The sequence below is a fragment of the Herpailurus yagouaroundi genome, unplaced genomic scaffold (genome assembly GCF_014898765.1).
Source record: "Herpailurus yagouaroundi ecotype Mexico unplaced genomic scaffold, PumYag 139, whole genome shotgun sequence".
NCBI lineage: Eukaryota > Metazoa > Chordata > Mammalia > Carnivora > Felidae > Herpailurus > Herpailurus yagouaroundi.
In genome coordinates this window covers 32,458,822-32,480,287 of record NW_024412394.1, presented here as the reverse complement: position 1 = coordinate 32,480,287, position 21,466 = coordinate 32,458,822, and the positions used below count along the sequence as shown (strand labels likewise).

The following is a 21,466-nucleotide window of genomic DNA, read 5'->3' as shown; positions in this document are numbered from 1 at the left end:
TTGTGTCCAAATACAATTTCAAAAATTGTGTATTACTTAATAATTGTTTTCAAAAGCCTTCCATTTTTAATAATTCAGTATCTTGCTGTTGTTAACGGTAACTTATTCCACAGAAAATGAGTGAACTGTAGCCCTCTGACTGGGAAGTTCTGCTCAAAGCTACAGGAAAAGAACAGCTGTCTACCTCAAATAAAGTGCCATTCAACCCCTTTTAACAGCTTACTTGAGACAAATATTATTTCTGGAGAACTGAATTGTCCATGGATTTCATGTTTTATCCTTAGTGTGAAATGAACCATTAAAAGGCAATATACCTTGGGTCTTGAATGTTTTGTACCTCCATAACCCAATACAAACACCAAGTTGCATTTTCAAGCTACACTTCACATTTTCTTGAAGACAACTTAAGAAAAAACATTTGAAATCTGTTACCAAAGTTACTATAGAGATGCTATCAAGAACAGTGCCTTATATGCAATGTTCAAAAAGCTATGCTTCCTTGATAGAACAAATAATTTTTCTCCTCAAGGATCATGAAAATACATAAAGTGTCATATTTCCTTTATGCCCTAGCCAGCAAAAACCTCAAAACCTTAAGAGTGAACTAAATGAATTGTTTGACTTTACAGCCTAAAGATCTGTTATTTTTTCCAAATACTTCTAAGATTTAATTTCTTTTAAATATTTAAATCTTGGTTCTATCTAGAATATACTTTGGCATAAACAGGTCTTTAGTACAAAAGTTTTACTTTTTTTAACCAAATCTTTATTTTTTTTATATGATCTACTCCCCTCAGTATTGTATTCTATTCTTTCACCCTTACCTCACCCTATCCGTGCCAATTTCTGTGTTCTTTTTGGTGTTTTCTGATTGGAGGCATGTAGGAGATCACTGAAGTTCAACAATATATATTTGTATATTTGGCTAGTTCAAAAAGGGTATAAGAAAAAGTAGTATAAATTCACTGTGAATTACAAATTAAAACCAGTAGAAATAAATATTTTTATTTTAGCAGTTATCCTTAAGTATTAGAAAGATTTTGAGAATTTAAGACTGTCACACTATAAAAATGGCAAGCCCTTCAAATTACAGATTTATCTCTAACAATGCTAAACCACTCAAAACAATCCAAATCAGTCATTAGAACATTTGCTAACTGGGCTATCTTCCAACTATTGGGCCCTGTTTGAAAATCAAGAACATTTCTGTACAGAAGGGAAATCTTTCAAGTTAGTTCTTAGGCAAGAGGTGGTTTATTCTTTACCTTTACCCAGGCTCCCTCTACTGACAGAATAACAAAACAGAGTATGGAATTATACCAGCTAATTTCATCAACACAAAGAAAAGGAATTCATTTTTTAAAGACTTCAAAATCAACATTTTAGGTAAGAATAGACTAAAAACTGAGTTCACTACATACCCAAAAAGAAATAAACATTTGTGAGTGGACAATTCAAGTAACATCCAAATTGTATATGTGGCACATATCATTTTAATATACTACTTTGCAATGTTAACCCTTGGATATAAGAAGGATTAAAGATTTTAAATTCATTTTAAATATTTTTTAAAAAAAATTTTAATGCTTATTTATTGTTGAGAGAGAGAGAGACAGTGCAAGCAGAGGAGGGGCAGAGAGAGAGGGAGACACAGAATCTGAAGCAGGCTCCAGGCTCTGAGCTGTCAGCATAGAACCTGGAGATCATGACCTGAGCCGAAGTCTGACACTTAACCAGCTGAGTCACTCAGGCACCCCTCATTTTAAATATTTTAAATAATCACTCAGGAAGGAAATGTTTACCTGTATCTGTTCTGGTGTCCATTGGTCTAAGTTGACTGACTTGACCCTGGATATATGAACCCCAAGATTTCTATGGATTCCAGCACATCTGATGCAAATAAACACACCAATATTCCAGGAAGCCCATCGAGGACCTAATTAAGGAGAAAAAACAAAGATAAATATTAAAAACTAAAATAAATATTATGACAGCATTTAAGTGAGACACTCTGATTTTTATACAATTACAATGGAGCTTAACAAAATTCTACATGCTCAAAGTTTACAATGGCACTGGCTGCAAGGTTATAAATCAACCTTCAAGAACCTTAATGAGTTTACTAATTTTGCTTTTCTAGAAACTTTCCCAAACCTAAGAATTTAAAACTAATTTATGTGAATAGTGTTTTCACTAGCATAGTTAAACCAGGACCAGTAATGTCCCACAGTATAAAGTAAGTTCTTTATTAAGTGTGTAAAGTATTGCTCAGGTCATGATCTCACAGTTTGTGAGTTCAAGCCCACACTAGGCTCTCTGCTGTCAGCACAGAGCCTGCTTCAGATCCTTTGTCCCCCTCTCTCTCTGGCCCTCCCAGCTTGTTTTTACTCTCTCTCTGGCCCTCCCAGCTTGTTCTCTCTCTCTCTCTCTCTCTCTCTCTCTCTCTCAATAAATAAAAACAAAAAAAAAGACTGCCAACAAATATAAATTAAGGAGTTTTCAATGAAATGTAGAAATTAGTAAGAAATAGACAACCAACATAAAAGAAAAACATACAAAAAGATATGAATGGGTAATTCACATAAGAAGAAATATATGGACAATAAACATATAAAAATATGCATGATCTCACTAGCAGTTAGGGAAAATGCCCTTTAAAACTACAACAACCCCCATTTTACATTCAACACATTGGGAAAACTTTTTAATCAACTGTTAGAAAGAATGAGGGACAATAACATCTGCCTCAAGAAGTCTATAAAATGGATAAATCCCAAATATAACCCTGATTTAAGAAAGGTTATATATGAACTAAGGTATGTTATGAAATATCAGTTCTTTGGATCATGGTTAAAAAATTCTGAAAAAAATTGTACAGAAATTTACATTAAGGATACAAGAATACAAAGCCCTAGCTATACTATTCTTTATATCTTTGAATGTATTTTCTCAATAATTTTAAATATACTTATGATTATTTTCATATATTGCTTATATAATTAAAGTAAAAATGGAAAAATAAAAGTAGTATCTGGCAATTATGTCAACTATTCAGAAACATATACTTAATTGATTTTTATAAATCACTTGATTATGAAAAAACTATATACAGTAAGAGGTATCAATAAAAACCAAGCTTTTTAAAACATTAGACTTCTGTTTTAAGTGCATACTTTTTATCTAAAGGTGAAAGTTAAATCTACAAAATAACACCAAACTCAGTAATTACAATGCACTAAAACTACACACATTCCTCTCGAAAATTCCTTAAGAGGTAGTTTACGCATGTACAATTTATGCCAAAATATCCTGCTTTTAAATTTCAGAAATGATACCTATAACCTGAGAAACATCTAGGATATATTCTATTTAAATGTTTGATGGCTAAGAGCATCGAAATGAATTAGAAACCAAAAGACCCGTATTCAACCTACTCTGCCACCAGTGAACTGCATAAACTTTCCTGGACTAGTAACAAGGTTCTCAACAAGGTTCTCATATGTTAAGTATAGTCAACATTGGCTGCCTCATTCTTAGGTGAGTCTTGTATGGAAAATACTTTGAAAGTTTTAAAGCACTACTGAAGTGCAAGTTATTGTCATACTAAGAAACTTTGAAAATCAAAATGCAATACTTTCCTCCTCTAGAAAAAGACAACTCCCCAAACTGCAGTGAGTCCAGAGCTGATGGGAAAAGATTTTCAACACTCTCCAAGTGTGGCTTCGTTCATTTTTGTTCTTAAAATAGAATGATTCCCCTCAGAATATGTTAGACTCACAGCCAAATATAAATGGAGACTTTTCTCTATAGCACAATTTTTTTTGATGCAGCAAATGTTATGACTGAATGAATTAGAAAGCATCAATTGCACAATGTGATAGTAACTGTCCATACAGGTAAAAAGTTGTAGCACCAAACAGAGTGGTGCATTCTACAATAACCAAAGATGACAAAGGGATCAAATGTATAAAAGCACTGTACAAGAATCATGCTAGCAGTAATAGAAAAAAATGGCCATTTACTATTGAACAAAAAGCGAGATATAATTAAATGTTAACTGATGTTCAGGTTTTATACAGCTTCATACAACTATAAAAAACCATTTTATTGATTCCTGCAAGGAAAAAATAAACAGCTATCACTTACTGGAAATGTTAGCCCCAATCGTTTTTTACCAATTGAAATAATAATGCAATTTTGTCAATGCATCTTTCTTTGCAATACAGTTATCACATTTTAACTAATATAGTCAGGGACCTTCAAAAATAGACTTTTTAAAAATTTTTTAATGTTTATTAATTTTTGAGAGAGAGAGAGAGAGCAACAGTGGGTGGGGGAGGGGCAGAAAAAGAGAGAGACACAGAAACCAAAGCAGGCTCCAGGCTCTGAGCTATCAGCACAGAGCCCAACATGGGGTTCGAACTCTGAGCTGTGAGATCATGACTTGAACTGAAGTCAGAAGCTTAACTGACTGAGCCACCCAGGGACTACCAAAAATAGACTTTTAAAAGCCTAACCAAAATTACAATTGGATTATTCACTCTATAACACTGGACTTGTAAAATTTACCTAAAATTGATAAAATAATAACTGTTCAGCATGGCAATCATTCAAGTACTGGTATGAAATCCTAATTTTCATTCACCAAACTATTCAATGAGTACTTACCAACTCTGCCAAGTAAATGCTATTGTAAGACCATAGACACAAAGGGAAAAAGCTAAGTTCCCAGAGTGAGGAGGCCAAGCCAAGTATAAGTAAGTATAACCACTTAAAAAACAATTTGGTGAAATCCAATAAAAGTTCTAGATGAATAAACCCTTCTACAAGGCAATCTATTCACACATGCTTAGATACACATACACATAGGTTTACCAAGCTATATATGTAATATGGCATATTTAGTACACATACACACTCACATATAACATACCCTACAGCAGCTATTTTATATGGCACGTCACAACTCATTAATCTCAATAAGTACTTATTTTTAGAAGAGAAGGAAGAAAGATTTAAGTTCATCACACAAAGGGTAAATATAGTTTTGTTCAACTTTTTAAAAAAATCGATTACATATATATGTATACAGACACACATACACACATAAATCAAGTCATGCTGTAAAATGTTTCTCTGGGTCATGGCTGAATATGTTTGAAAAACACACAAAGAAACTAATACATGTATATTTAAGAAGCTTGTACCAAAAAATTTATAGCAGCATGGTTTCTAAATAACTGGAAATAACTTATATGTTCACTAGTATGATTATCTCACCATACAATTTGAAAATGAATAACCTGCATGTATCAACATGGATAAATCTTAATTATAACATGGAGTATCAATTTTAGCATAAGGCGATATACATAAGGGGCAATGTCTCCAACTAAGGAGACAAAGTCTGCTGGAAGGCATGCAGGTCTCACATACGTGACAAAGCCTGATCTAAAAATTTAAACGCTGACTAGTAGGCAGTAGGCACAGAAGACACATTCTTGGCAAAGGTTAACAAAGGTGAGGTATGGTAGAAGACTTTGGTATGACTGGAGGCTAGAGTATTAAAAGTATTTGGGGACAGCTTCAGGAGATGATAGCAGGAGGCCTTATATGGCAGGCTCAGTGGTTTACCCTGACTCTGAAGAAGGCTTCTAATAGCACTTTCAAGTTCACCATAGCACTCCCACTCACATACTATTTATACATGCCCTGTCTGGCCTTCATGCTTGCGCATTTGTTGTTGCTTCTGCCCAAATGTTTCTTCCTTGGGTCTTCACATGTCTGGCCCACTTTGTTGTACAGGCCTCAATTCACACACTACCTGCTTACAGAGGACTCTCATGACTGTTCTAGCTAGAGTTGCCTCCCCATTCTCCATCACTTACAATACTTCCAGCTATTTGTTCTGAAGTTTACACAAAAATCTAAGATAAATAGAGAAATAAAAATAGGTAATTACCTGGAAGGTTTAATTATTGTAACAGCTGTATCTCAAACTAAGCTAAGGAAAGGCAAAGTCAGTTCTAGATCAGTATCTCTCAGACTCTAATGTGCATACACAAACCTAGGGATATTATGAAAATGCAGATTCTAATTCTGTAGCCCTGGAATGGCATCTGACATCCTGCATTCCTAAGAAACAACCAGTGATGCCCATGTTGCCATACACAAAGCACATTTAGAAGAGCAAGATTTTAGAATATTCTTGACAAGGCTTTAACTCAAGCATTCAGCATATTTCGTTATCTGTTTTCACTACTCTTACTGAGAATATGACTCAAATTGTGAAAATTTATTTTAACATACTAGGAATCAAATCTGCTGAGAAAAAAATCAAAAGTTTATTTAAAATTCAAATATTGGGTTATTTTGAGTTATCCATATCACTATCTCACTAAAAGCAACACAAATAAGCTAGCATCAACTAAACTAATATTACTCATCTCATAACCACAATCACACTAAAAGCTCCAGTAAACAGAAGATGTTATTTGGCCTCACTAATATTAGCACCTTAACTCATATCCATCATCAGTGAATATACTGAATAAACTTGTCTTGTAGCTTTTGTACCATTTGAGAAATAAGATGAAACTGCATTCTCATCTGAGAAGGAACTTCTCTTAAGTTTCTGATTACCATGATAGACTAGCAAACAGAAAAACTACTTTGAATTTTCTTTATATAAATAGAAAATAAAACAAGATAAGGAACGGAGAGTACAACATTAACTGCTAAATGTAATTTCTTTCTAAGACTGGTTCTTCTATAAAGCCTTCTCCAATTCCCCCCCCCAAATTTTTTAACATTTATCACAATGTTTTGCAGTTAATTGTTTTAGCTATCTTTTCTGAGAAACCGTGATCTCTTTAAGAAAAGGGTCATTTTATTGATTTCTGGATGCAGCACAACATCTGGTATAAAAATGTAGGCAGCCTCTAGCTTACAAATGATAGCTAAGGCCTTGAGCCACCTGAGTTACTGCTGCCAAAATTGCTAGAAGGTTCTTTTAGAGGAAACCACCACCATACTGAATATTCAAGACATCGTTCACCATATTTCCAAATATACTGTCTGACGAAATCCTAATAAATGTGAGGTAGGAAATATTACCACAACATTTTCAGAAGTAAGAAGTTTAGGGTTTTAAATGCTAGAAAGGGGGGAGAAAGAGCCAAGACGATGCCGCGGACATATCTCAATATGCAACTATGGAAACTCTCCATCTCCTACTATGATATTTCCAACCTTCCAAACAAAACTCCTTTACACTGGCAGACTGCTTTTACTTCATTGTGTCAACTTTTTGAAATGCCAACTCACTTACTGTGGAGGCCAATAATATAGACTAAAGATGCAAATAATCTTTTCAACTCTCCAGAAGTATCAATGCTTCCCACATTATTATAATTAACTTTATTTCTTTCCCCATGATCCCCAAGATTACAGGCAGCAGAACTGGGTTTGGTTTGATCTGTTGAAGAAGGAAATTGCAAAGGACAGAGAATTTTGATCAAGGGGGAAGACAGGGGAGAGGGAGGGCAAAAATCAACTGAGCTGTAAAGAGTATTTTCATAACACACTATCACAGTAGTGGATGCCTAGGGAAAGGGACACACAATAAAAGGATCCTACGGGCACCTGGGTGGCTCAGTCAGTTGAGCGTCCGACTTTGGCTCAGGTCATGATCTTGCGGTCTGTGAGTTCGAGCCCTGCATCGGCCTCTGTGCTGACAGCTCAGAGCCTGGAGCCTGCTTCAGATTCTGTGTCTCCCTCTCTCTCTGACCCTCCCCTCCCCTGCTCATGCTCTGTCTCTCTCTCTGTCAAAAATAAGTAAAACATTAAAAAAAAATTTTTTTTAATAATAAAAAAAAGGATCCTAAAGATGGGATGCCTGGGTGGCTCAGTTGGTTAAGAGTCTGACTCTTGATCTTAGCTCAGGTCAGGATCTCATAGTTTTTGAGTTTGAGCCCCGCCCGCGCTGGGCTCTGCCCTGACAAGGCAGAGCCTGCTTGGGATTCTGTCTCTCCCTCTCTCTTCTCCTCCCCCACTCTCTCACTCTCTGTATCTCTCTCTCAAAATAAATAAATAAACTGGAAGAAAAAAAAAAAAAGGAGAGGCTCCAGGGTGACGTGGCTCAGAGGGTTAAGCACCTGACTCTTGACTTCGGCTCAGGTCATGATCTCATGGTTCCTGAGTTTCAGCACCACATCGTGGGATTCTCTCTCCCTCTCTTTACCCCTCCCCTGCTTGCTTGCTCTCTCTCTCTCTCTCAAAATAAATAAATAAAACTTTAAAAAATAAAAGAAAAAAGATACTAAAGAGAATAGCCTGCATCAAAATATTGTCCACAATCAAACATGAAACAAGGAAGAAGCTCTCTCTTTTGCTATCACAAGGCCTTTTGTTCTTTACCCGAAAGTTCTGATTAGCCTTTCATTGTTCATGGTCAGCTAGGTCTTGCTGATCAGAAAGAAAACCAAGCAACAGCCCATGAAAACATGTTTTCTACCTTGTAAACAGGTGAACTACAACCTTGCAAAAGAACCTGTACATGTATGTTGCAGGGAGGGGAATCACTACAAATAAGCATGAAGAGGGGTCTTTTGGGAATAACGGTATGTTCTAAAATTTTATTATGGTGATAGTTGCAGAACTCTGTTAAAACATTAAAAAAATCACTGAATTAGACACTTAAAATAAGTGAACTTTATAGTATGCAAATTATATCACAATAAGGCTGTTTTAAAAAAAAAAAACAAAAACCTGTGTAGGGGTGCCTGCATGACTCAGTCGGTTGGATGTCTGATTTTGGCTCAGGTAATGATCTCACAGTTCATGAGTTCGAACCCCACGACAGGCTCTGTGCTGACAGCTTAAAACCTGAAGACTGCTTTGGTTCTGGTTTCTGTGTCTCCCTCTCTGCCCGTCTGCCACTTGTGCTCTGTATCTCTCTGTCTCTCTCTCTCTCTCTCAAAAATAAACATTAAAAATTTTTTTTAAAAAATCCTGTGTACATTTCTTTAAATGTAGACATGAACATCACACATTATTTTTATTGCTTTTCCCTTACTTTACCAGAAAAAAAGAATGGCAGCCAGTAGTAGAAGTAGAAGTTGAAGTTGAGAATATACTAGTTGATGATCTCAGGATATAGAGCCCTGGCAGAAACACAGAAATGTCAGGCAAGAAGTCATGGATGCAGGTGCTATTAAAAAGGTTTCAGCATAAAACCAAAAAGTTTAAAGAGAAGTTCCATAAGTAGTATTTCAACAAGTGTCAAACCATTTCTTTCAGCAAATACACTCAACAGAATAATTTTTTTTAAATATTAACTATTTAACATACAATGTTTTACTAAGAAGGAAATAAAATGTTCTTTAAAATATTCCTTTTATTAAAATCTGAAAGTAACATATTTTGGTATGACCTAGTCACCTATGGTTAACCTACCTCAAGTTCATGTTTTCCTATAAAGTAGCATCAGTACTGTTAAAGATGACATGTAGGGATGACATTTGATAATCACAGTTCCTAAGTGGCTTTACAAGCTTCAAAGAATCACTACAATGCTGATTAGAAGGATCATGCTGTTTTAATCAATCACTTCCTGGAGGCTGGAATATGAAGCATTGATAGCGGCCAAGCGATTATGATTACTAAAAACTGAGCTCACAGAAATTTCCTATCTTAAAAACAAAACAAAAACAAAAACGGAAACAAAACAAAAAACAACCTCAAACAAAAAAAGCCCTGTAAGTGCAAAGATCACCTGCAACAACAGAGGTAATTAATTTCTTCTACAATTCGTCTGAAACAAAACTGACATTAAATGGTAAGAAAAGAATATTTTTGTTTTATTAAAAAAAAAATCAACTTTTAACACACTAGTTGTTTCTCTTCAGTATCTTATTTGCTAAGAACCTTATGTACAACCAAACCAATAACCAAATAGAATATAAACCTTTAAAAGAAAAGTTCTAGAACAAAGGAATTTTAAAACCTCTCTATTCAGAAAAAGCATTAAAGTTATAACATTTAATTCCCTCAGAAATGTTTTTTTTTTCCTTAAGTCTGTTACAGTCAGAATAGCAGCACATGTATTTAACCAACAAATATTTACTGAATGCTTACTATTTCAAGGCACTACTGTTTAAGACTCTGGAGATTCAGTGATAAAACCGATAAACTCCTGCCCTCATGGAGCTTATATTCTAACAGAAAGCTGTACACAAACATGTAAAAGTAACAGTATGTCAATGGCAGTGAGTATTATGGAGAAAAATAAAGGAAAAATGGAAAGAAGGAAGGGAAAGGTAATTGTTATTTGGTCAGGAAAATTTGTATTTCACCACAGATCTGAAGAAAGTAGGGGAACACACCATGCAGCTATCTGGGCAAGAGGAATTAAGGCAATAGGAACAATAAACACAAAGGACCTGAGGAAGTGGATATGCCTTCCTCACGTTTAGGCATACCTTAAGAAATGTTTAAGACATGTTTAAGAATTACCAATGAAGGGTTTCTGGGTGGCTCAGTATGTTAAGTTTCCCACTTTGACTCAGGTCATGATCTCACCGTTCATGAGTTCAAGTCGCGTTGGGCTCTGTGCTGACAGCTCAGAGCCTGGAGCTTGTTTCAGATTCTGTGTCTCCCTCTCTCTCTGCCCCTCCCCTGCTCACACTCTGTCTCTCTCTCAAAAATAAATAAACATTTATTCTTATTTATTTATTTAGTTTATTTAAGAGAGCATGGAAGAACAGGGGAGAGGCAAGAGAAAGAAGAAAAGAGAGAATTCCAAGCAGGCTCTGCACTGCCAGCACAAAGCCCGATGGGGGGCTGGAAACCATTAACTGTGGGATCATGACCTGACCTGAGCTGAAATCAAGAGTTGGATGCTTAACTGACGGAGCTACTCAGGTGCCCCTCAAAAATAAGTAAACATTTAAAAAAAATTTTTTTTTAAGAATTACCAATGAGGTTGGGGGCGCCTGGGTGGTGCAGTCGGTTAAGCGTCCGACTTCAGCCAGGTCACGATCTCGCGGTCCGTGAGTTCGAGCCCCGCGTCAGGCTCTGGGCTGATGGCTCAGAACCTGGAGCCTGTTTCCGATTCTGTGTCTCCCTCTCTCTCTGCCCCTCCCCATTCATGCTCTGTCTCTCTCTGTCCCAAAAATAAATAAACGTTGAAAAAAAAATTTTTAAAAACAAACAAAAAAAAGAATTACCAATGAGGTTTTGTTTGTTTTTTAGGGTCTATGAAGGGCTACTTTTACACCCCTACATCAAATATAGTAATAAAACATTTACTATGAAATATTTGTAAATGGCTGTTGCTCAAACTATTTGAGAATAAACCATCATAATCACTACATCTACAGACTTCCAGCACTTTAATTCAGTGCCCAGCACATGCTTAGTAAGTATGAAACAAAGACAAGAGAGAAATAGATAAAGCTAAATAAGAAAAATACTGCTAAGATTCCACCAAAGAAAGTTTGGAGCATGGGCTACTATTCCATCAGGCATGGGAAGAGGTTGTAAGGCAAAAACAAAAAGTAGTCTACCCCCTAATCTCTCCAAACTTCAAAGTCTAACTGCAGGATACAGAGGAGGGAACTATACTCAAAGACTTATGTCCATTAATTATCTTAGGAAAGCAGACTGTTTACAAATGCTCTAACATCAATCTAAAAGCTTGCTTATTTTCCTAACACTCTTTTCATTCGTATTTGTTGAATCTGACAAATCAAAAAGTTATTCCTCGCATTATTGGGACAACTGGTGAAATCAGAGTAATATCTATAGATCAGATAATAGTATCAAGGTAATTTCCCATTTTGGTAACTGTACTGTCGTTATGTAAGAAAGTCCTTGTTTTTAGAAGATAAACACTGATGTATTTAGGAATACAGGAGCATATCTCAAAGAGTCCAGGAAAAAAAATTAAAGTATACATACAGGAAAAAGAAAACAAATGTGGTAAAATGTTAACATTTGAAGAGTGGAAAAAGGGTGAGGGAGAGTACTGCATGAATAGTTTCCTTCATCTTATTATATGCTTTCATTTGTAGAAATGAATAATAAATTATCATTCCATAGACAACTATAATAAAAATAATTAAGAAAAAATTATCTCTGTATTTACACTTTTTGAACGTCAGGTTCTTCATCTGAAAGTGAAAATACCACCATCTTCCATAATCAAATGACCACTATGAACCTCAAATGACAAAATCCACATGAAAGCACTCTGTACTTACAAATCATTTTTGTAAGACTAGTATGGCCTTTTCCCTGTATCCCACACTTTTCCTGCTAATATCACCTACTATTATTAAAAGGCCAAAATCTGCACTTCCCATTCCACTGATTATATATGATATAAAATAATAGTTTTTAAGGAGAAATAACACATTAAAGGTACATAGATTATGGGACTTCTCAATATCAGAAATACAAGAAAGTATTTTTTATAATTGAGAAAATGTGGCATATCTCTTCTCTAAACATCACATTCTTTTAATTTTTTTTTTTTTAATTTTTTTTTTCAACGTTTATTTATTTTTCGGACAGAGAGAGACAGAGCATGAACGGGGGAGGGGCAGAGAGAGAGGGAAACACAGAATCGGAAACAGGCTCCAGGCTCTGAGCCACCAGCCCAGAGCCCGACGCGGGGCTCGAACTCACGGACCGCGAGATCGTGACCTGGCTGAAGTCGGACGCTCAACCGACTGTGCCACCCAGGCGCCCCTTAATTTTTTTTTTAATGCTTATTCCTTTTTGAGAGGGAGACATGGAGCGTGAGTGGGGGAGGAGCAGAGAGAGGCAGACAGGCTCCAAGCTGTCAGCACAAAGACTGATGCATGGCTCGAACTCACAAACTGAACTCACGAACTGTGAGATCATGACCTGAGCTGACATTGTCAGGTGTTCAACCAACTAAGCCACCCAGGCACCCCGCTAAGCATCAAATTCTTAATAACCAATCTGGACACCACACCATCACCAATTAAACATGCCCAAGATGAAATTCACCTCTCCACTTAACTCTTCCCTCTTACCCTCCTTTTCGCACAGCTCTTCCTGATTCCTCCAACTCAGCTGGTAATAACACTACCCAGCTAATGACTTAAGGGGAGAAATAAAGAAGTCATTCCTAACTCCTCTTTCTTGCATCATCCATAACCATTCCATCAAGCAAACACCCTAATCATTTTATTTTTTTAATTTTTTTCAAATCCATGACTAATCTCATTCCAGCTGGGCCTCTGCCCCAGTTCAAGATCTCAACATCTAGAGTCCTAGACTAGTACAATGTCCTCTGAAATAACCTCCTGGATATAAACACTGCTTTTCAGACTTACAAACCATCAGATAAAGTTTAACTCCCCTAAGCATCACTTAACAAGGCCCTTCATGGTCAGCTTCACCTACTTCCCTAGCCCAACTTCTACAAATACTGAAATTTTTTTTAAGATTTCTCCTAACCACTTAAGAAGAATTATTACATTTTGGATTTTATTGTCTTGTTTTGTTAATTTGTCCGTTTCTTTCTAAAGTTTCTAGCAGTGTAAGTTTTTGCAAATATCAAAAAGAGATTTTCACATATATTCCACAGCCAAGACAAAAAGGAAATTTTCTAATTCTGAAACTTGTGAGAAAAATGCCACTAGAAAAATGGATCATGGTTATCAGAAATACAAGATTAGTCTAGGCTTGTGGGCAAAAAGTAAATGCGGCAAAGGGAATCAACTTATACTCAAGAATTTCCTTACAGGTTAAGACTGAAGTAGGGCTGTATATAATGATATGCCTAATGACCACTGAACAAAGAAAGTCTTTAAGTTGAAATGGGAGAAAACTTTATATATATTTACCCTAGTACCAATGACCAAGAAAAAATAAAAATACAGGAAACACAGCTTGTGTGGAGAAGGGAACAATTAATAAAATATTCTGTTTTTGTCATTTAACAAAATCTGCTCTGAGAAAAATCAGCAAGTCATATAACTTTTTATTTCCCAATCAACAGCACGAAAATAATACATTAAACTTACAATTTAACATAATTTTTCTGGAATCCTCATGCATTTATAGTCTTCTAAGACCTTTAGGTAGGAGCACCTGGGTGGCTCAGTCAGTTAATTGTCTGACTCTTGATTTTGGCTCAGGTCATGATTTCATGGTCAGTGGTGAGATGGAACCCTACATCAGGCTCCATGCTGGGCATGGAACCTGTTTAAATTCTCTCTCTCCCTCTTCTTCTGCCCCTCCCCAACTTGTGTGCATGTGCACGCACGCGTGCATGCACATATGCACTCTCTAAAAACAAAGAAAAAAAAAGACCTTTAGGTAAAAATACCTAAGAAAAATGAGAATTAATACCCAAATATGTCTCCCCAATATACTAAAGAAAAAAATGCCATAGTTCTATTAAACAGTGTAACTAGAAACAAATTCACCTAAAAGTACCACTTGAAAATGTGTTAGATTTATGCATTTTTAATACTAAGTTTTAAATGTCTGTTTTCAAATCTTTTTAAATGCCAAAATAATTCACTTTTAAAAGTAAGTGTTTTATTTTCTTCTGGTCAAGGCAAAAGTAAGAAGAAAATAAGACCATACTCTCAATGGCTTCCACACTTATGAATTAAATTTTATTTTCTCCTGTTAATCTATCTCTCATGTCAATTTAATTCTTAGACCAGCCAGAAGAATTCTGAAGGGTAAAGAAAATGTTTCCTCCCCAACAATTCTTAATCCTACATTTTATTCTAATATTATTCTAATTCCCAATGTTAAATTCTATAAACTATATTAAACATTGGTTTATTTAATATACCCTAGGCCTATTTATTAGCAACTCAATTATTCTATTTTTTTCTTTCATTCCTGAATTCTAGGTCCCATTATTATTAGATACACATTCATGCCAAAATTCTAGAAATACTCATCACATAAAATAATTCAGAAAATCGTGGATAGGTATCTTAATTTTGATTAATGGGGGTACCATATGGCAGTATGAGAAAGATTTAATTTATTTCCATTTGTTCATTAATACAAAAGCACTTATTAAATACAAGTAGGGTTACATAATTTTTTAAAAATATGTGAATATTTCAAGTGTCCAGAAAATAAATGGAATGACAGTACAATCTAAACAATAATATGAACCCACTTTAATCTCTATTTTACACAGATCCTATAGTAGTTTACCAAATCACCCTCTGTGCAGCTAGATAAAAGTTTCTTTCAGAAACAGTTTACTATGGTATATATCTGGTCCACATGAAACCGTGAGAAAAGGCAAGTTCAAAAAATGCAATATCAATAAACACGATCTCCACTAAAAACAAGAAATTAGTTCATCAGTTTTAGCTTAAAATGAAAAGCCTAAGTGGGGGGAAGTAACCTTTTTTCACTACAAGACTTAATTTTTTTTGTTTCTGCTATCAAAATATAAGTTGGTAGTTATAATAAAGAGGATACAAGCAAGTAAAGAAACCAAAAGTGGGTTACTATTGTACAGTCAGGAAGTGAACATAGCAGAGATTTTCAGACTGCAGATAATGACCATATATATGTTATAGCTATTCTGAAGTAAACATAACAAAACAGAATGTGCAATACTATAGTAAGAATAAATGTTATTCAAGAAACATTTCTTTCAGTTGTATGTATGTATATATATATTGAGGCACCATGCAAAATGCTTTTTCCTCAAAGTGTCTCAGAGACAAAAAGTTTGAGGCCACTGCTGACTCCACCATTTCACTGTGGGCTGGGACACACTTCCTAAGCTTTTAGCTTCTTTATTTGTGAAATGGTGCAGAAAACAGATATTTGACAATGGTCACAGAAAACATTAAATGAGGTAATGTACACAAAATAACAGTATCTGACACAGATAAGTTCTTGATAAGTATTAACTTTAATTAACATACCTCCCAATTATACATGGTAGTTATTACCCTCTAGATTTTGGCTTAATAGATTTTTCATTTTAATTTTTTTTTTTTTAACGTTTATTTATTTTTGGGACAGAGAGAGACAGAGCATGAACGGGCGAGGGGCAGAGAGAGAGGGAGACACAGAATCGGAAACAGGTTCCAGGCTCCGAGCCATCAGCCCAGAGCCCGACGCGGGGCTCGAACTCACGGACCGCGAGATCGTGACCTGGCTGAAGTCGGACGCTTAACCGACTGCGCCACCCAGGCGCCCCTCATTTTAATTTTTAAGTAAGATCACTTAGATCATCTAAAAACAAAAATCGAAGAATAAGCCATAGCAATAAATGAGTCTTAAATCAAAATAAGATCAACCAACTTTGTTGTCAAATTCTTGACCAATCACCAAGCCAAGATATGAACAGAATGATAAAGTTTGGTGCCTGTGTTTCCCTTTTGGTTCCCTTCTCTGTTTCTAATTATACAATTATTCAAACATTTTCTCTTCCTAACCAAATGCTGTAATTCTATGCCATTCGGGCCTTCATTCAATAGTAAAAATACCAAACTTCACACAATTATAATAGACCTTGAGTTCATGAAGAAGTTACTCAATGAGGCAGCATAAAAGCTCTTTTACAAAAAAAGACCTGGTTTTGAAACACCTATCAGACATTTATGACTATGGAACTATAGACAAAACATATGACGTCTCTAAATATCAGTTTCCATAACTACAAAATAGGGTGAATTCATCTATCTCTTAGGGTCCCTCAAAATTAAACAAGCACTTAGCACAAAGAGAACTATATATATGAATTCCTGTCCCCCCCACCAACAAGGCCAGTCTGTCACTCTGTAAACATTTCAAGTAATAAAACTGTCCCAATTTTAGAGACTACTCCAATCATTTGCAACTATATCTATTAGAAAATTCTTACAGTGATATGAAAATGCCATGAGTTTAAAGGAGGAAAATATCATGATGAGCTGAAGTAGTTGGGAGGCAGCTTCATTCAAAGACAGTTTCGTGAATGAAGTGTAACTTGGAAATGGGCCTGGAAATACAGATGAGATTTGGATGAGCAGAAAAGACTCAGAAGGTTAATTGTTCATTCACTCATTCACTGAGTTACTGCCATCAAATATGTGCTGAATGCTTACTATGTGCCAAGAACTTTCTAGATGCTAGGGATCGAGCTGGGAACTAAAGCAGATTTAGTCTCTTCCTTCAAGAACTATATATCCCAGTGGAGCAAGACAGAGAAACAAACAAGTTATAAAATGTATAAGATGTCAGATTTTAAGATAAAGTCTATGGAGGAAAAAAATTAAGTGGGTAAGGAGGATAAGAAGTGCTTAAAATAAAGAATGGATACTATTTTAAGTACAGTGGTCAGGGAAGACAACACTGATAAAGTGGCATTTAAACAGAGCCCTAGGCACTTTCTATAGGCGAAAGCGGGCAACAGACTGTGCATCCCCGCCTCACCAGATTCCTGTGGAAGTAAAGTAGAATTCATAAGAACATAATGGATGGAGAAGAGAAAACCTATGGTGGCTGTGAAGGCCTGACGGATGCCATGAGTGTCAAATTGGTATCTTCAGGTGGTCATGAATTTATTGTCAAAAGAGAGCATGCACTAACATCTGAAACAGTAAAGCCATGTTGAGTGACCCAGCTCAGTTTGCAGAGAACAAAAGTAATTAAGACAATTTTAGACAAATTCTTTCACATGTGCTATCAAAAGTATGCATGTATTTTACCTACAAGGTTCACTACACTGACAACTCCATGGAGATTCCAAAATTCCCAACTGAAATTTTACTGGAACTGCTGATGGCTGTGAACCTCCCAAATTGTTAAATAAGTTATAATTAATTAACAAACACATACATAGATAGATAAGTAAATAACAAATAAATTCCTAAAGCAAGGAGCCAGTTAGAAAGAAAACAGCAAAGTTTTCTTTGTGTAAGTGCAAAGGCCCTGACAACAAAAACCAAGCACACATGTAGAGGTGGGAACTCACAGTATCTTTGATCAACAGTACCTAACAGAAAACAAGGGAGGACAGCATAAGTGAAAATACAGCCTGAAGACATTGCAGAGAGACTTGACTTCTAAATTTGATTTTATACTATTAGCAAGAAGAGCCGCTAAACAGTTTTGAACAGCCCAGTGAAATGAATGAAATCACAGCTTAAGAAAAAACATATAATCAATACTCAACTTATTCAGAGTTTGTGCTTATTGCTAACTACACAAAACTACTTTTTGTACAAAAAGTTATTTGGGGGAACCCATGTGGCTCAGTCAGTTAAGCATCCTACTCGATTTCAGCTCAGGTCATGATCTCACAGATACTGAGTTCAAGCCAGGAGTCAGGCTCTGCACTGACAGTGCTGAGGCCGTTTGGGATTGTGTCTCTCTCCCTCTGTTTCTCACCTCCTTGCACACTCTCTCTCTCCCTCTCAAAATAAATAAATAATTAAAAAAATAAGTAACTTGTGGGGTGTCTGGGTGACTCAGTCAGGTAAGCATCCGACTCTTGGTTTCCACTCAAGTCATGATCTCACAGTTTGTGAGTTGGAGCCCCACCTTGGGTTCTACACTGATAGTGCAGAGCCTGTTTGGGATTCTCTCTCTCCCCCTCTCTCTGTCCCTTCCCTGCATGTGTGCTTTCTCTCAAAAATAAATAAATAAACTTGAAAGAAGAAAAAAGAAAAGTAACTTGTTTCTTCTTCACTTTCTTTAGATGCTGGCTCAATTAATACCAATTTTCAGCTTAATGTGGAAAAAATAATTTAAATAACTAGTGACTCTATACAGAACTGTTACTTTTAAAAAGCCTTTGATATGGTGAAGGCAGAAATTATTGGCTAAAATGATATTCTGAATTAGCTACAGAGTTCAATTACTTTCTTTCAAGTTCACAAATAATAAAGATGGCTAAATAAGCCCATTTAATATCTTTGTGGGGGGAGGTGGTTTGGTTTCTTTTGTCTTTTTTAAATTTTTTAATGTTATTTATTTTTGAGAAAGACAGAGTGAGAGCGGGGGGGGGGGGGGGGGAGGGTAGCAGAGAAAGTGGGAAACACAGAATCGGAAGCAGGCTCCAGGCTCTGAGATGTCAGCACAGAGCCCAACAAGGGGCTTGAACCCACGAACTGTGAGATCATGATCTGAGCCAAAGTCAGATGCTTAACCGACTGAGCCACCCAGGTGCCCTATTTCTTTGGTTTTTTTAAGTAGGCTCCACACCCAGCACAGAGCCCAATGCAGGGCTTGAACTCATGATCCTGAGATCACAACCTGAGCTGAAATCGAGTCAGATGCTTAACCAACTGAGCCACCCAGGAATCCCATTATCTTTGATATCAGTAATAAAACAATAAAACATTGATATATTAAGATTTTTAACAAATAACACTGTGGTATATATTATTCTTGGTTGCATGTTTAGCATAAAGAAAAAATGCAAATATTAAGCCAAATTCTTTATCACTTTGAGAATAGAAAGCTATAATTAACATGTGTTCAACAAGAGAAAACAGAATTAGATTATCTTTGAAACATGAAATATTTTATAGCATGAAAAATTATAATCAAATGTTTTAATTTTCGTTTAATTTGTTGCAAAAATGTTTCCAAATTATTTGAAAACCATAAACCTCAAAAAAACCTAAAGACAATAAACATGAAAATCACCCAAGGTACATTAAAACAAATGCTTAAAACTACAAATGAATAGAAACATCTTAAAAGCAACTGGGGGAAAGAAATGCATAATGTACAAAGGAACAAATACAATGATGACAATTTTCTCATCAGAAATAATGCTAGCTAGAAGACAGTGAAACAATATCTTAAAAGTACTGAAAGTAAAATATTGTCCACTGAGAACTGTTTACCTGCTAAAATACCTTTCAAAAGCAAAGGTGACTTAAAGACAACAGCAATCAATGAAACAAAAAAGGAAACCAAGGTCAATGAAAATACAAGTTGATTCCTTGAGAATATTATTAAAATTGATAAATCTTTTAACCCAAATGATTAGGAAAAAGAGATAAAACACAAATGACCAATAACAGGAATAAGAGAAGTGGCATCACTACAGATTCTACAGATACTAGAAAGATAACAAGTAAATATTATGAACAACTTTATGCTAAGAAATTCACCAATTCTTTGAAAGACACAAATGAGCTCCTTCCACAAGAAAAAACCTGAATAACCCAGTATCTATTAAAGAAATTGAATCTATAGTTAAAAACCTTCCAGCAAAACTTCTAGGCCCAGATGGTTTCACTAGGGAAATCTACCAAACAATTAAGGAATGATACAAATTCTACACAAGTCTTCAGGAAACTGGGCGGGTGGGGGGGCGGGGGGATAAAATGGTAGGAGGTAATTCCCAATCCATTCTATGAGGCCAACATAACCCTGATACCAAAACCAGACAAGGACATCATAAGAAATGAAACTTAAAGATCAATACCCTTCACAGATATTTGCAAAAATTCTTAATAAAGCTTTAGCAAACCAAATCCAGGAATATATGAAAAAGATAATACATCATGACCAAGTGTGGTTTGTCCCAGGAATGCAGGTTAGTTTAACATTCAATCAAAATTAAACGTAATTCCCTATACTAAAGAACAACAAAACTATGATCTCAATATATGCAGATAAAGTATTGATAATATTCAACATCCCTTTCTGATATTCAAAAGTCTTGACAACTAAAAATAGAGGGGAACTTCCTCAATTCCACAAAAGAAAATCTGTGAAAAACCTTTGGTCAACACATATTTAAGGGCGAAAGTGCGCATGCTTTCTCCTTTAACATCATGAACAAGACAAGGAAGTCAGTCCACTGTCACCACTCCTACTTTACTAAAAATTCTAGCTAGTGAAATAAGGTAGGAAAAAGAAAAGTAAAGGCATCCAAATTGGAGAGGAAGTAAAAATTGTCTTTATTTGAGGATAACAAATCAGCTAGGTAGGAGATCTGAATCTATTTTTTTTTTAAAGTTACTAAAACAAATACATGAGGTTAGCAAGGTTGCAGAATACAAGATAAAAATGCAAAAACCTACTGTATTTCTATATTCCAACAATAATCAAATATTGAAATATTAAAAAATCCATTTACAATAACATTTAAAAATAAAAACTACTTAAAAATAAATCTGACAAGGGGCACCTGGGTGGCTTAGTTAAGCGTCCAACTTCGGCTCAGGTCATGATATCACAGCTAGTGAGTTTGAGCCCTGTGTTGGGTTCTGTGTGGACAGCTTCAGATTCTGTGTCTCTGTCTCTCTCTGCTCCTCCCCCAATGGCACTCTGTCTCTTTGTCTAAACACTAAATCAACAGTAAAAAATTTTTAATTTCTAAAAATAAATAAATCTGAGAAAAGACCTGTATCCTGAAATTTTCAAAATATTGCTGAAAGAAATAAAATCTAAATAAATGGAGAGATATATATGCTCATGGACTGAAAGCCTC

The 21,466-nt window shown here is 35.6% G+C and overlaps 1 protein-coding gene and 1 pseudogene across 2 annotated transcripts in view; one reads left to right on the top strand and one right to left on the bottom strand.

The window, feature by feature from the left end:
* Positions 1-21,466, bottom strand: part of SMAP1 (small ArfGAP 1) — a 204,069-nt gene that overhangs the window by 155,226 nt on the left and 27,377 nt on the right. For both annotated transcript variants that reach the window (XM_040473891.1, XM_040473890.1), the window contains exon 2: positions 1,803-1,936. In XM_040473891.1, coding sequence (XP_040329825.1) covers positions 1,803-1,936 — 134 coding nt within the window. The remainder of the gene's footprint in view (positions 1-1,802; positions 1,937-21,466) is intronic.
* On the top strand, positions 16,250-17,825 carry LOC121029652 (elongin-C-like; annotated as a pseudogene).